Raw genomic sequence first — 15,473 nt, forward strand, 5'->3', positions numbered from 1 at the left:
GAAATGTTTTGATAGATTATGGGTCATGACCTTTCTTTAAATATTACTCAGATGTTCGCGAATACGAGTTTTAACCGGCTTGGTGGTTTTGCCCACATATTGGAGGCCACAGGGGCACGCCAATAAATAAATTACATGATCTGTCTCACAAGGTATGTGTGTCCTAATTACAAACAATTCTCCGGCCACGGTAGATCTAAATTGTGATTTCTCCATTGCTTTAAATTTGCAGTCTCTGCAGGAGAAACAACCATAGAACCCTTTAGTTTTGTTCAGCCAATTTTCAGAGTCTATTTTTTCTTGCATCAGTGCACTTGGTGCGAAATTATTTTTTACTATATGCAAAAAAGAGTAGGTTATAAGTCCCAGAGAACAGGACTTACTAGAACTCCAAATGGGGCACACATATGTGGGTACAAAAATATCACATTCTATTGAACAAGTGAATCAATAAGGACATACAGACTCACTAGATAAAAACACTAAAAACATATAGTGAACCGTCTCCATTAAACATGGTAAATGCTAGAATAAGCAAATAAAAATGAAGTGAAACTAGAAGCTCTTATGTATGTGTAGCAGATAGTTAAATTAATTCCTATTATGAGCCCTAATACACTTACAAGCACTACCAATGTAAATAGACCTCACAATAGTCCCAAAAGGGAGAGTGCAAAGAAATGTGTATGCCTCTCCCAGAGAAGGAATATATCTATATCATTGGTAATAAAGGCAATGTAACTAATCCAAGATCAACATAAGTTATACTGTAAATGTATGTGCAAATAGCAACAATGTAATGTGAGCAAGCCCTATGCAAGAACAATGTACTGCAGTGTGAGGTCAAGCTAGTCCAAAGGATACAAAGTATACACCCTGTACTCAGAGAGTGTCACAAATTACCCAAGGATGGTACAATATAAGGTATAAGGTGTAAGACACCTATGGACTTACAGAGCAAAATATAATAATGGTATAGCAATGCAAACACCTGTGAAGGTGAAGGTGTACCCAGGCCAGTAAATAAAGGTAGTATGCCCGGCTGTGTGCCCCGGAGCCTTATTGGGGAATTGTAGATTGTCAGCTCTGCGACCCAGTAATGGCAGTAACCCTGTGATTGTAATAAAAATGTCTGTGTGTGTCTCCCACCAGGTATAAGGTGGCGAGAATAATGTTATTTCTAACTATGAAATTTATTACTGTAGCAGTGTTTCCCTGTAACTGCGCAAAGTAAAAATGGTTTTAAAACCCAGCAGCCGCAGCATACTGTAGCATACAGCTTTTAGCTAACTTTGGCTAGGAAGCACCTAGCGCGCTAAGATTTGCTGTGAGCTCTAGTAGGGTAAAATCATGAAAAAGTATATAGCGCAATTTTTATAAAGTTATATAAAAATTAATGAATGGAAGTCCCCCTATTTTAATTGTTCTACCAGTATAGACATAAGATGATTTTCATTCAGACGGCCAGAGCAGAGGAAATACTGAATTTGTAATTACTGTACTTTATAAATGCATAGCAGGAAATTCCTGCGAGTTAAGCAACACATATTTAACCTGTACTGCTAAGACACTCCGCTGGCTCAGAGCCAAGATGTCTGAAAAAGTCCAGAGTTAAAAGGCTTTGGCCGACTAACGTGTTAAGTGGGGAGGGGTAATGCAAGTATCCCCATCTTAGTAAATGTCCGGGCAAATGGGCCAGATGTCCGGCCAGCTCAGACAAAATGTCGCCAGGTAAAGGGGTTTGGTCTCATATGCTAAGAGGCAAAGGTGCGAGGTTTGCACATGCCCTTAGCAGAATGAGAAGCCCCTCTGGCAGGTTTCCAAATTATTGGCAACTCCAGGATAGGTGGGGAAACTTATTCCCATGGAGAGATTGGCTGCACTAGTTAGAAATAGGGATTTAAACTCTATAAGAATCCATGCAGCCCGTCAGGAATCAGTTCCATCTACAGTTCTAAAATTGTACAAGATTCGTAACAAGCTTAAAGATTTATTAAGAACTGGTGTTCCAAGATCCAATACTACAACGGCCGAACAAAGGAAGCAGCACCAACGGAGTAACAGTGGTTACGAGAAGCGTAATTTTGAGTGTAATTGTAAACTAATGTGTGTATGTGTTCATTCTGTAAATAAATCACAATTTATTTTACCGCTTCGCTCAATCAAAGGATCGGGTATTAAGGTGTTAAAAGTGCTGGTCTCCCGTGACAATGCCCACTCGAGTATATGGCTGATCTAAATAAATCAGATACACAAACACTAATATAAGTAATGACCTTATTCTAGTACTATAAATGCGCTAGTACAGTCCATAGAGTACCTATGAATAAACGTATGGCTGCAAATACTCAAAGATAAGTAAAGATTCAAATGTAAGCCTCTATTCCATAGATATAAATGAAATGGTTCCCCAATACATGAGTTACCCTGTTGCCGCCAAGCTATATAAGTTGTATAAGTCCTGGGCACTCCAAGTGGGAAACACAGGATCCTTTCCAACCACCAGACGCAGGGACATCAGGTTTAGTTTGTTGGATTGGTCAGGTAACGAAAGTGGAGTCCTGCATGGGAGATTACACTGCCAGTGCCTGATGCCCCCTGCTGTCGTTCAATTTACATCTGATTACACAGCAGATCTAGTCAGCAGCCTTAGGCTACGGCCCCAGTGCCTGCGCTGCACGCGTGTCTGCCAGGCTGGCGGCTTGTGCAGCCGAGTTCCCCGGTCTGCAGTGAGCTGCAGGGGGAAATACAGGGGGGGCGTGATGGGGGCGTGACAGGGGCGTGGCCATGATGTCACCCGGCAGGTTCGCCCTCATTGGCTTTACCGTCTTATCTCAATTTTCCAGTCTCCTGGAAAAATGGAGCGCGCAGCGCGGTGGCTGCCCCTAGCAGCAGGCCCCGCCCCATTGAGGCGGCTCTTGTCCCTTTAGCGCCCACTATAGTGGGGCGCTGCAGTAGCCAGTGGGGACCAAGCCTTAGCTATTCCATTCTGGGGGGGGATTTAAGTAGTAGAAACGTAATCCTGCAAAGGAGATTGCATTGCCAGTGCTTGCTACCTCCTGCTGCTATTAGGCTCACATCTGACCACAGGACAGATCTGAATACTGGAGTGAGGTCTGTAGGTGAAGGTAGCTGGAGGCGGTGGTGGACCTCACTTTGCTTGAATGAAAGTAAAGGCTCCAGAACTTGCTTAATAATAATTACAAAAATATTTGGTATTATATAGCACTGGTACTGATGCAGTGCTGTATAGAAAATGTTATAGGCACAATGAATATATTTTCAGTGAAGGATGCACAGGGAGGTAAAGAGACTTGCCCGCAAGGATATTGCTACTCAGATGCTCCTCAGGCTTGGAGGAGGGGTCCATTCATGTTTCCAACTGTGTCCCCCCATATAAATGTATGATGACAGAAGTGGACCATTTTAGACATGTATTAAGTACAGTAGCTCTGGCATAGACAATGGAGAAAATGTAAATAAGTGTAGAAAATAATCTAGGATGAACGTAAGACAATGTACTGCAAAAATTATACACTGGGTAAAATACCAGTTTATAAACTGTTTTATTTACATACCTCCGTCCAGCAGTTGTGGAAAGGATCATAAGCTTCAACACTGTAAATTCTTTGACTGCCATCAAAACCTCCAATTGCATATACTTTTCCACATAATGCAGCCATTTTGTGCCTCCATCTGCCAACATTTAAATATTCCATTTGTATCCACTTATTGATAGAAGAGTTATATTTCCAAACATCATGTTGTGTTTCTTTGCCACCTAAAATAAATAAATAATATTAATTATTTAGACAGCCCATGGAATAAAAGAGATTGGCTTTTCTATGATGGCATATTCAGCACACCGTGCTGAATATACGTATATTTCAAGGTTAAAACATCTTCATCACCTTCAGTATTGATTGACTCACAAGCAAGGGTGTGACGATAGCCTGCCACAGGGTATTACAGTGTTTCACAAATCACTGGGTTGAACTGGGACGAGTCTTAGATATAATAAAGTATATTTATTCCTTTGGATAGGTGAACACACGAATAATACAGTAACAAACAAGAAGTACACTTACTTTGGGGTTGGGGAATGAGAAGTATGAAGTATAGCAATTCTCTCGCAATCAGGTAGCATTCAGATGATACAATTGAAGACAAAGGATACAAGGGAACAACAGTTTATAAACCTTTTGTGCCCTATCCTTAACATTGAGTACCGTGGATTGGTTCTCAATTAACTCTAGCCACTCGTTAACGTGGGAACACTTTTTGACCCATGCCCCCGGCTAGTTGGTATATGCGCAGTAGAGCTCTGGGGTCCCATTTCTATAACCCCTCCTTGATATCAGGAATGCCAGTCAATCTACCAAACGGAGTACCTGGCAGGAAATCCTTTGTTGTGAGGTGTGAAATGGAACACTTGAAGACTGCTCTGGTTTGAGTAGTCTCCACCCTCATGCAAACAGTGAAGGTGAAAAAATCCTTTGAAACATACTCAGGTCCTAGACATTGGGTCGCCGTTCTGGCCATATGCTACCCTGGTATGCAAAGGAATTTCCTCTGGGTTTTACCCATACCTTGGAATACAGTCTGTTGGATAAAACATGAACATATTAAAATATCCGGTTCCTTTAGTTCAGCAGGTCCAAACTCCCCAGTTCTCAATGCCGGAACTGGGACACCCTGTGGTCCAATTTGCGACTTGCTACGACCTGGGGAACCGGAGATACACAAATACACTTAAAACCGTTTCACATTTTAATACAAAAATAGACTTTCAATGGCAAACCGCCGTCATTGGCGGTTATGGGAATCCCCGCCATAAGCTTTCAACGGGGCGATGCCGTCGTTGAAGTCAATGGGAGTTTTCCGCCGTAGCCGGTCAATGGGGTTTGGCCGCCATTGAAGTCTATGGGAGAAATCCCGAACTTTCAAGGGGGTTCATACTCCATCGGGTTGGTCCAAGCGGGTCAAGGATGGTTTTGCAGCGATGCCGGAGCAGTGGCTACAGATACCCCAAACCCTGATCCGCTGGGCCTTCCGGAACCGGAGCTATGGATTACCAAATTTCAGCATTTGACACTTAGCCATTTTTCTGAGCTGGTTCTGCCGCCGCCATTGGAACCTATGGCGTGGCCTGCTCTTCTCGGTTCGACCCTTATCGGGGGTCCAGGATACGGGGACCCGAATGTGGCCGAGTGGGGGGAGGTCTAGGAACTAGGGACAGAAAGAATTTTATTTCTAGGGGCCCTAGGACTGTTTATTCCCACGCCACTTGTCGTTGAACTTGACTTGTAAGTGATCAAAGCTCTCCTATTGAAATTGTATCCGCTTTGCTTTGCTTTGCGGTTAAGCGGTTTGGACGGCAGCCAACTCGTTCCTGGAAAGCTCTCTTGAGGATTTCTCCATTGAAGTCAATGAGCCCATTGACTTTCAATGGGAAACCGCCGCTCTCCCTCTCCCTGGAAATAAAAACAAAACAACCATTGCGCAGCAACGGTGGGGGTGTAGAGAACTGACCATAGGGTACTGCGCAATGGTTGTTTTGTTTTTATTTCCAGACAAGTCTTCAATCTAAAAGGAATGGGACAGTGTGGACTGTAGATCTCATCCAATATCATCTACTTGATTCATGGGACTGCACTCTGCTGTCAGGTTCAATATCTGTTAGTGCGCCAGGGAATCATTGTTTGTATTGTATATGATTTTGTGTTTTCTGTTTCTTGTTGTTCATGCTTTGTATACATGCCTTGTGGATAGGTTTGTTTATTCCTTAGGCAGCCATTCCCCATTCTACTAAAATAGCTTGTGAGGGATCACATACAGGGTTTCCCATATAGGGGATCTCTCTTTATTTGTAGAGCACCTATTTATTTTAATAGTATATAGGTTAGGGTTTATAGGTTTGAGCGCTGATTATATGTTTTTAGTTTAATTTTTTTCACCACAAGTGATGCAGACACTGATTAACCAGATGTTACAATAAAACAGGGGGAACAGGGGAATACACATTTACATGTCATAACAGGAGTTAAATCACAGTTCTGGGTCTCAGCCCAGATAACCCCTTGTCTCCCTGGTGAGGTCAGGGGCTGGCCAAATGGGGTGTAACCCCTTTAATCCCGGGCCACCCCCTTTCTCCCTCTACACCTCCCCATCTTAATGGGTGACCTTTGGCCCACTGGCCCTAATGGGGAGTGGCGCACTGCTGGCACCATTAATGAATTCAGTCTCAGAGGGATAGTCCTGGTGTGAAAGTCCATCAGCATTGCTATTTTCACTGCCCTTTTTGTGCTGAATGGTAAACTCAAATTCTTGCAAAGCCAAGCTCCATCTCAGCAACTTGGCATTTTCCCCTGATACCCTCGGTAGCCAACTCAGGGGATTGTGGTCTGTGATGACCGTGAAAGCCCTCCCATATACATAGGGTTGAAGCTTTTTGAGTGCCCACACAATGGCCAAGCACTCCTTCTCAATGGTGGCATATGCCACTTCCCTGGGGAGCAGTTTGTGACTTAGATACACCACAGGGTGTTCTTTGCCATCGTCCCCCACCTGGCTCAACACAGCCCCCATACCAAAGTCTGAGGCATCGGTTTGTATAAGAAAATGCTTGGTATAGTCTGGGGCAGCCAGTATAGGGGCTCCATCAAGCGCAGTTTTCAGGGCCTGGAAAGCAGTTTCACAGGCAGGAGACCAGGTAATAAGCACAGGCAGTTGCTTCTTGGTCAGATCAGTCAGGGGTTTGGCCAGGGCGCTGTACTGTGGGACAAATTTCCTATAGTACCCTGCGGTGCCCAAAAATGACATGACCTATTTCTTGGTTTTTGGAACAGGCCACTCAACTATGGCTTCTACCTTGGCTGGCTCTGGTTTGAGATGCCCTCCACCCACCCTGTGACCTAAGTACAGGACTTCTGCCATCGATACCATACACTTAGTGGGTTTTAAGGTAAGCCCAGCCTCACTGATCCTACCCAGCACCGCAGACACATGTCCTATGTGGGATTCCCAGGAATTACTAAAGACAGCAATGTCATCTAAGTAAGCCCTGGCATAGCTCTGCATCCCTTCCAGTAACCTATTGTCCAGGCATTGAAAGGTAGCCGTGGCATTCTTCATCCCAAATGGCATCACTAAAAACTCATAGAGGCCACTTGGAGTGATGAATGCTGACTTCTCCCTAGCCTCCAGGGTCAGTGGGATTTGCCAATAGCCTTTGCTCAAATCCATGGTGGTCAGATATTTTGCCCCCGCGAGTTCATCTAGTAACTCATCCATGCGGGGCATGGGGTAAGCATCTGACACCATCCCAGCGTTGAGCAACCGGTAGTCCACACAAAACCTGGTGGTCTTGTCCTTTTTAGGAACTAGGACTACTGGACTTGCCCAAGGGCTCTTGGACGGAGTAATTACCCCTAGGGTCAGCATCTCCTCAGTCTCTCTCCCCATACTGGTCTTGACCTCTGCTGACACTCTATAAGCGTGCTTATGCAGAGGCTGCAGGTCCCCTGTGTGTACTGGGTGTTTTGTGAGATGGGTGGTCCCTGGCATGTCAGTGAAGAGGGCACTGAACTGAGCTAGCATGTCCCTGGCTTCTCCCTTCTGCCTAGCACTCAACTGTGCCCCTATCTCTACCTGCTCTACAGTGTTTTCCTGCCTTGCCTTCCCTAGGAGATAAGGCAGAGCATTGCTCGCCGGATCCTCCAGCAGTGGGCTGCAAATGGCCAGCACTGCTCCCATACTCGGTGCTCTGTATTCCTTCAACATGTTAATGTGGTATGTCTTGTGCCTCTCAGGCGCTACCTGTACAAGATAGTTGCACTCATTCACCTTTCGGATAACCGAGTACGGTCCTGACCAGGCAGCCATCAGATTGTTCACCCGAGTGGGTTTGAGAACAAGCACCTGCTGTCCTGGGATGAATTCTCTGCTACGGGCCTGCTGGTCATACCATCGCTTCTGCTTGGTCTGAGCAGCCCTGAGGTGGTCCTGGGCCACCCCCATGAGCATCTCTAACCGGTCTCTGAGATCTACTACATACTGGATCACTGAAGCATCAGTAGCAGTAGTCTCCCCTTCCCATCCCTCACGGAATAGGTCCAGAGGTCCACGTACCCTGCGGCCATATAGTAGCTCGAAGGGGGAGAAGCCTGTAGATTCTTGCGGTACCTCTCGGTATGCAAACAGCAAGTGCTGCAGGTGAATCTCCCAGTCTTTCCCCACTGCCTCTATAAAGGTCCGAAGCATCTGCTTCAGGGCCCCGTTGAACCTCTCACATAGTCCGTTTGTCTGTGAAAGGAAAGGGGTAGTGCGCCGGTGCTGTATACCGCAGGCATCCCAGAGACAATGTAACAGTTCACTCATGAACTGCGACCCCTGATCAGTTAGGATCTCACTAGGGAAACCTACCCTAGCAAAAATGTTCAGCAAAGCTGCTGCCACTGTCTTGGCACTTATGGTGCCAAGCGCTGCCGCCTCAGGGTACCGGGTGGCAAAATCCACCACCGTGAGGATGTAGCGCTTCCCTGACCTGCTAGGAATGATGAGGGGGCCTATCAGGTCCATCGCTACCTTCTGGAAGGGTTCCCCTATTATCGGAAGGGGTTTCAGGGGTGCCTTCACACGGTCGCCCGCCTTACCCACTCGCTGGCAGGCATCATAAAAGCGGCAGAAATTGCTCGCATCTCGGGATGCCCCCGGCCAGTAGTAACGCTGTAAGAACCGGGCTCGCGTCCTAGTGACCCCCTGATGTTCCGCTAACGGAATAGAGTGAGCTACCCGTAACAATTGCTGTCGGTACCCCTGGGGCACTACTAGCTGTCGCTTACCGGTCAATCCCTCCTCTATCCCAGGGTTCCCTTCTTCTCTTTATAGGAGTCCCTTATGCCATAAGCAGCGTTCAGTGCCCTCCCCTGCCTGAGATTCAGACGCCCGAAGTCTCACACCAGCCAGGGTAGGGTCTGCCTTCACTGCCTCCCTAAACTGGGCTCCTAAGTCTGGCCACCCCCCAGTCATGTCATTGTCAGGTGAAGGGGACAAGGTAAGGGGGAACAGTAAGTCAGCCTGTGGTTGCAACTGATCCTGGTTTACCTCCCCGGGCTCCTCTGCGCCCTCCGCTAACGGGTGCGTTGCCCTCGATAGGGTCCATTGGAACGCAGGGGTTCTGGGCAATCTGGTTTGAGGTGACAAGTGCTGTTGCAATTGTAGCACCGACACATGCCGGAGCTCTCCCGCCTTCTGCGAACTGCTGCCCTGGCCGGCACCGGCGCGGACGCCGCTTTGGCTGGTACCTTGGCGATCAACTGGGACCGGCTGACCACATAGTCATCTGCCATCCTCGCCACCTCGGTGTAGGTCTTGGGCTTTTTATCATACACAAAAGCCCTCACCGCCGGCGGGCACTGCTGCATGAGCTGCTGCTGAAAGATGAGGTCCAGCAGGCGTTGGTAAGTCCTGGCCTCAGAGCCCTCCACCCAGTGTAGCCTGTACAAAGCCATGCGGGTCACATAAGTGACATAGGTCTCCTGAGGATGCCTCTCCTCCAGCCGGAATTTACCCCGGTAAGCTTCAGGGGTAAAACCGTGCTGAAATAGCAATAGTTCTTTCAGGTGGTCTTAGTCATCAGCAAACTCCTCTGTAAGCACCATCAATGTCTGCTTAGCCAAGCCGGAGAGCAGCGGGTCCAGGTGTGCAACCCTATGCTGGGGAAGCACCCCGTACCGCCGGCACTGCGTCTCGAAGTTCCTTAAAAACATGTCGATCTGATCAGTGCCTTCCACATACTTGGTGAGACTGTGCTTGTCCAGTTGTAGGTCATCTTTGCTGGGTTGGACCGGGGGGCAATAGGCGGGTCTGTTCACTGCCATTGAGATAAACTTTAGCCGCTCCTCCGCTGTCCCTCGGTCTCCCCACGTTGTAATCAGTGCCAACATTTCAGGGGTAAACGGACTGGTGGCCATAGCCATCAGTGCCCCTTGTGTTGCACTTGTCACGGGGGGTGCACTTGTCCCCTCCCCGGGATCCTGCCGCTCCGGCACTGGGTTCAGTCCCTGATCTCCGGGCGGCTGTACAAGGGCAAGCTGAGTCGTATCCTGAGACTCTGCAAGCTGAGCTTCATGTGCTGTGACTGCGGCAATCATGTCCTCGACCTCCTGGTCCACATATTCCAGTCCATAGGCACGGCACTTGTCTTTTAGCTGATTTCTAGTTTTCAGGTAATAGGCGTTCTCCGCTTCTCTCATGGTTCTGGATCGCAGCAGGTGAGGTGGTGTGACAACTTGCGTTACTTGTTGCATTAACGTGTGTTCAATATCTTTAGACCCAGGAACTTGCAATTACCATCAAATTCTCACTAGATCACAGTACCCCGCAGAATACTGTAATCTAGGTCCAGTTCAATCCCGCTGCTGCCACCAGTTAATTTATAATAGCCTGTGACGATAGCCTGCCACAGTGTATTACAGTGTTACACAAATCACTGGGTTGAACTGGGACGAGACTTAGATATAATAAAGTACATTTATTCCTTTGGATAGGTGAACACATGAATAATACAGTAACAAACAGGAAGTACACTTACTTTGGGGTTGGGGAATGAGAAGTATGAAGTATAGCAATTCTCTCGCAATCAGGTAGCATTCAGATGATAAAATTGAAGACAAAGGATACAAGGGAACAACAGTTTATAAACCTTTTGTGCCCTATCCTTAACATTGAGTACCGTGGATTGGTTCTCAATTAACTCTAGCCACTCGTTAACGTGGGAACACTTTTTGACCCATGCCCCCGGCTAGTTGGTATATGCACAGTAGAGCTCTGGGGTCCCATTTCTATAACCCCTCCTTGATATCAGGAATGCCAGTCAGTCTACCAAACGGAGTACCTGGCAGAAAATCCTTTGTTGTGAGGTGTGAAATGGAACACTTGAAGACTGCTCTGGGTTGAGTAGTTTCCACCCTCATGCAAACAGTGGAGGTGACAAAATCCTTTGAAACATACTCAGGTCCTAGACATTGGGTCGCAGTTCTGGCCATATGCTACCCTGGTATGCAAAGGAATTTCCTCTGGGTATTACCTATACCTTGGAATACAGTATGTTGGATAAAACATGAACATATTAAAATATCCGGTTCCGTTGGGTCCAGCAGGTCCAAACTCCCCAGTTCTCAATGCTGGAACTAGGACACCCTGTGGTCCAATTTGCGACTTGCTATGACCTGGGGAACCGGAGATACACAAATACACTTAAAACCATTTCACATTTTAATACAAAAATTTCCGCTGTAAATTAAATCACGTTTTTTCACTAAATCCCCATTGAAAACAACGGGTTCCGCCGCCATAGACTTTCAATGGCAAACCGCCGCCATTGGCGGCTATGGGAATCCCCGCCATAGAGTTTAAACGGGGCGATGCCGCCGTTGAAGTCAATGGGAGTTTTCCGCCGTAGCCGGTCAATGGGGTTTGGCCACCATTGAAGTCTATGGGAGAAATCCCGAACTTTCAAGGGGGTCCATACTTCGTCGGGTTGGTCCAAGCGGGTCAAAGATGGTTCTGCAGCGATGCCGGAGCAGTGGCTACAGATACCCCAAACCCTGATCCGCTAGGCCCTCCGGAACCGGAGCTATGGATTACCAAATTTCAGCATTTGACACTTAGCCGTTTTCCTGAGCTGGTTCTGCCGCCGCCATTGGAACCTATGGCGCGGCCCGCTGTTCTCGGTTCAACCCTTATCAGGGGTCCAGGATACGGGGACCCGGTTGTGGCCGAGTGGGCGGAGGTCTAGGAACTAGGGACAGAAAGAATTTTATTTCTAGGGGCCCTAGAACTGTTTATTCCAACGCCACTTGTCGTTTAACTTGACTTGTAAGTGATCAAAGCTCTCCTATTGAAATTGTATCCGCTTTGCGGTTAAGCGGTTTGGACGGCAGCCAACTCGTTCCTGGAAAGCTCTCTCGAGGATTTCTCCATTGAAGTCAATGAGCCCATTGACTTTCAATGGGAAACCGCCGCTCTCCCTCTCAGACGCCATCTGCTGGTCTTCTCAGGAACAGGACTCCACAGCAAGATTCGCCATTAAAAGACATAGAGCCTCAATGGCGGCCGATGGGAACCTGCAAAATTGTGCCTGAAAAGGCGGGAAAATTACACAAAGGGCTATAATCACTGTACAACTATTAACCCTTGTGCTACCGGATGGATCCCAGTGTGTGTGTGATGCAGACACTGATTAACCAGATGTTACAATAAAACAGGAGTTAAATCACAGTTCTGAGTCTCAGCCCAGTTAACCCCTTGTCTCCCTGGTGAGGTCAGGGGATGGCAAAATGGGGTGTAACCCCTTTAATCCCGGGCCACCCCCTTTCTCCCTCTACAAAGCACCCTTTCAGGGGTCTCCCAAACAAAAGACCATGGTGGTTGTGTTAGGTATATTGATTCAGGTACATTAAAAACTGATTCTACAGATACTTCTATAATACAATGTCAGCTAATGAATGCACATGGACATGCATAGTGGAATAATCCAGGAACTGATACTACAGTTCTGGTACCCATCCATGCACTTGGATGCCGTCACAGATGTTGGCGAGGAGAGTCGCTTTCCATCATCTGAAGTAAGGGGGGAGTTCTTCACACTGGATCACCTGAGCATTTCACTCAGAATAAGCTTCCTCAGGGGTCATCACTCTCTCCCCCCCCCCAGCTTTGACATAATTTATCCAGAAACGTCCAGTTGCTCTTTAAGGCTACAGCCCCGTATTTACTGCTGCACGCGTGCCTGGTGACCTGCCAGCGTGTGCACAGATAAAAGCTACGATCGTCAGTCTGTAGGGGAGCAACGGGATGGACGGGGGTGCAGGGCCATGTCCATGATGGGGCTTGTCTGCCCTTCCATTGGTTGCCTGCCGACCACGTGATCGCATCATGGCACGGGCAGACAAAAATCTTGTCTTCTCTGCCAGTGTACGTTATTTCACTATGTCTACACTATTCTTTTAATATATTCACCTGGGAGACACATCCGATCAGCCTGTATTAAGGAATATCCCTTACACTACTTACATGTGATGTAGCACCTACCATACCTGAAAACACTTGAATTATTCATATAACATGTGAGTGGGCTATTTTCAGCTGCCACATGCTTTTCACAGATTTTTAGCAAATTGCAATGTTTTTTACATTTGTCTTTTCATATGCATCCCGAGACCTTTGCACTCTGGATTTATTGCTGTTCTACTGATTAGATGTTGGAAAACATCTTGTGTCAACAGAGCGGCATCTGTCATTAGGATTGTATTGATTGACTACATTTTAATATAAAATCGTCACTATTTTTGACATTTTTGGTACTGCACTTCTGTACAATTCACTTTGAGTCACTGTATTTAGTTTTATATTCACTTAGCACCCTCTGAAGACACGTTTGCGCTTGTCTGTCTTTTCTTTTGCACTAGTGCATCCATCATAATATAATTTAGAGGTGCAGATGTAATAAAAATAATAATAATAGCATGTTCTTATATAGCGCTGCTAGTTTTACGCAGCGCTTTACAGAGGCATTTTGCAGGCACAGGTCCCTGCCCCGTGGAGCTTACAATTTATGTTTTTGGTGCCTGAGGCACAGGGAGATAAGGTGACTTGACCAAGGTCATAAGGAGCCAACACATGGATTTAAACCAGGTTCCCCTGCTCCAAGCTCAGTGCCAGTCAGTGTCTTTACTCACTGAGCCGCTCCTTCTCTATAGCAGGCGTTATTACACCCGCTGGCACACAGCAACAGGTACCCTAGCGTGTTAGCCCTGTCCCTATTTTACACGCGGCTAATAAATACACAATGGTGTCTGCTTCTGCTGGCATTTTGTATGTGTCCAAATGCAACAAGCCAGCTGGAGCATTAATGGCTGCTACATCTGTATACCTGACAACAAACTCTAGGTCACAGTGTAAAAAACAATGTCCTATACCAGTAAGGGTAGGGTCAACGTGACCAGGGTGGACAGGCGACTCACTTGGCTGATGAAGGGGCTAATGGGTGTTGTGGGTGGTTTTTAAGACAGGAAGTTGCAGAAAGAGTTGGGAGAGGGATATATAGTAATGAACAAATAACAATAACAAACAAGTGCGCAAATAAAAATATTCTTAAAAATGTGCATAAACGTGATAATGAATATTAATACACCAAATAACCCAAATAGTGATAGTTAAGTGATGATATTGATAAACCTATGTTACCAATCAACAAGAGAGCGTCTGCTGCTGTACATTGCGTAGCCCAGGACCCTGGGTATCTAGAGACAACAAAACAAAACACAGCGCACAACGCTCATCGTGAATTATATAAAACAGTGTTTATATAATAATGAATTCAAGGTTCTGCGTACATCAGATAAGGTAAAACAGGCACATATAGCTACAGTGTAGCTGTTACCGCTCAATGCGACCCGGAACTGCAGAGGAATGATGTCATCAGAGATCTTGCTTCATATCATGCAGCTACAGCAAAGATAGAGTAACAGCCGGTATACAGCTGATCCGGTGTTCAGGCACTCTCTTAAAACAGTCCCAGAGTCCAAATTGATGCAGGAAGCACTCAATGGGGTCAGAGGGTAACAGACTCAACCCCGTGTCTTTCCCTGATGAAGTAGCCAGCAGTGCTATGAAATGCGTTGGAAGCTACCACTCAACAACCTATTTTTATCTTTTATGATTATTGAGGCACTGTACGTTTTGTTTCCTCCTATGAGAATATCACGCTACGTTTGTATCTCCCCCATTAACGCAAGCGCCGTGATGTCATCATTCTCCGACGGCGCACAGTGAGGTGCTGTGAGTCAGATGACACACGCTGTTACACGGGGTTGAGTCTGTTACCCTCTGACTCCATCGAGTGCTTCCTGCATCAATTTGGACTCTGGGACTGTTTTAAGAGAGTGCCTGAACACCGGATCAGCTGTATACCGGCTGTTACTCTATCTTTGCCGTAGCTGCATGATATGAAGCAAGATCTCTGATGACATCATTCCTCTGCAGTTCCGGGACGCATTGAGCGGTAACAGCTACACTGTAGCTATATGTGCCTGTTTTACCTTTATCTGATGTACGCAGAACCTTGAATTCGTTATTATATAAACACTGTTTTTTATAAATTCACGATGAACGTTGTGCGCTGTGTTTTGTTTTGCTGTCTATATATAGTAATGGTCTGGTGGGAATGAGGCGTCTCTGGGCTACAGAGGTACAGATGCAGCAGCCGTTATTTTAACAAATTACGCGGTGTATACCTCGGAATACCCATATCATGGTGCGGGATTGCTTCTAACCGTACCGCCTTTAGACGCAAGTGCAGGCGAGTGCAAAAAATGGCATTTTAGTGTCCTGGCTTTTAAACACCTGAAATTGACACAGTAGCACAGTACTGTACACATTGCAATTCATTCATTTCATTGCATTTACTG

At 46.5% G+C, this 15,473-nt stretch overlaps 1 protein-coding gene across 2 annotated transcripts in view; it reads right to left on the reverse strand.

Moving 5' to 3' along the window:
• Positions 1–15,473, reverse strand: part of KLHL6 (kelch like family member 6) — a 147,716-nt gene that overhangs the window by 64,090 nt on the left and 68,153 nt on the right. For both annotated transcript variants that reach the window (XM_075569481.1, XM_075569480.1), the window contains exon 5: positions 3,579–3,781. In XM_075569481.1, coding sequence (XP_075425596.1) covers positions 3,579–3,781 — 203 coding nt within the window. The remainder of the gene's footprint in view (positions 1–3,578; positions 3,782–15,473) is intronic.

Source organism: Ascaphus truei, chromosome 14, assembly GCF_040206685.1.
Source record: "Ascaphus truei isolate aAscTru1 chromosome 14, aAscTru1.hap1, whole genome shotgun sequence".
NCBI classification, from domain to species: Eukaryota; Metazoa; Chordata; class Amphibia; order Anura; family Ascaphidae; genus Ascaphus; species Ascaphus truei.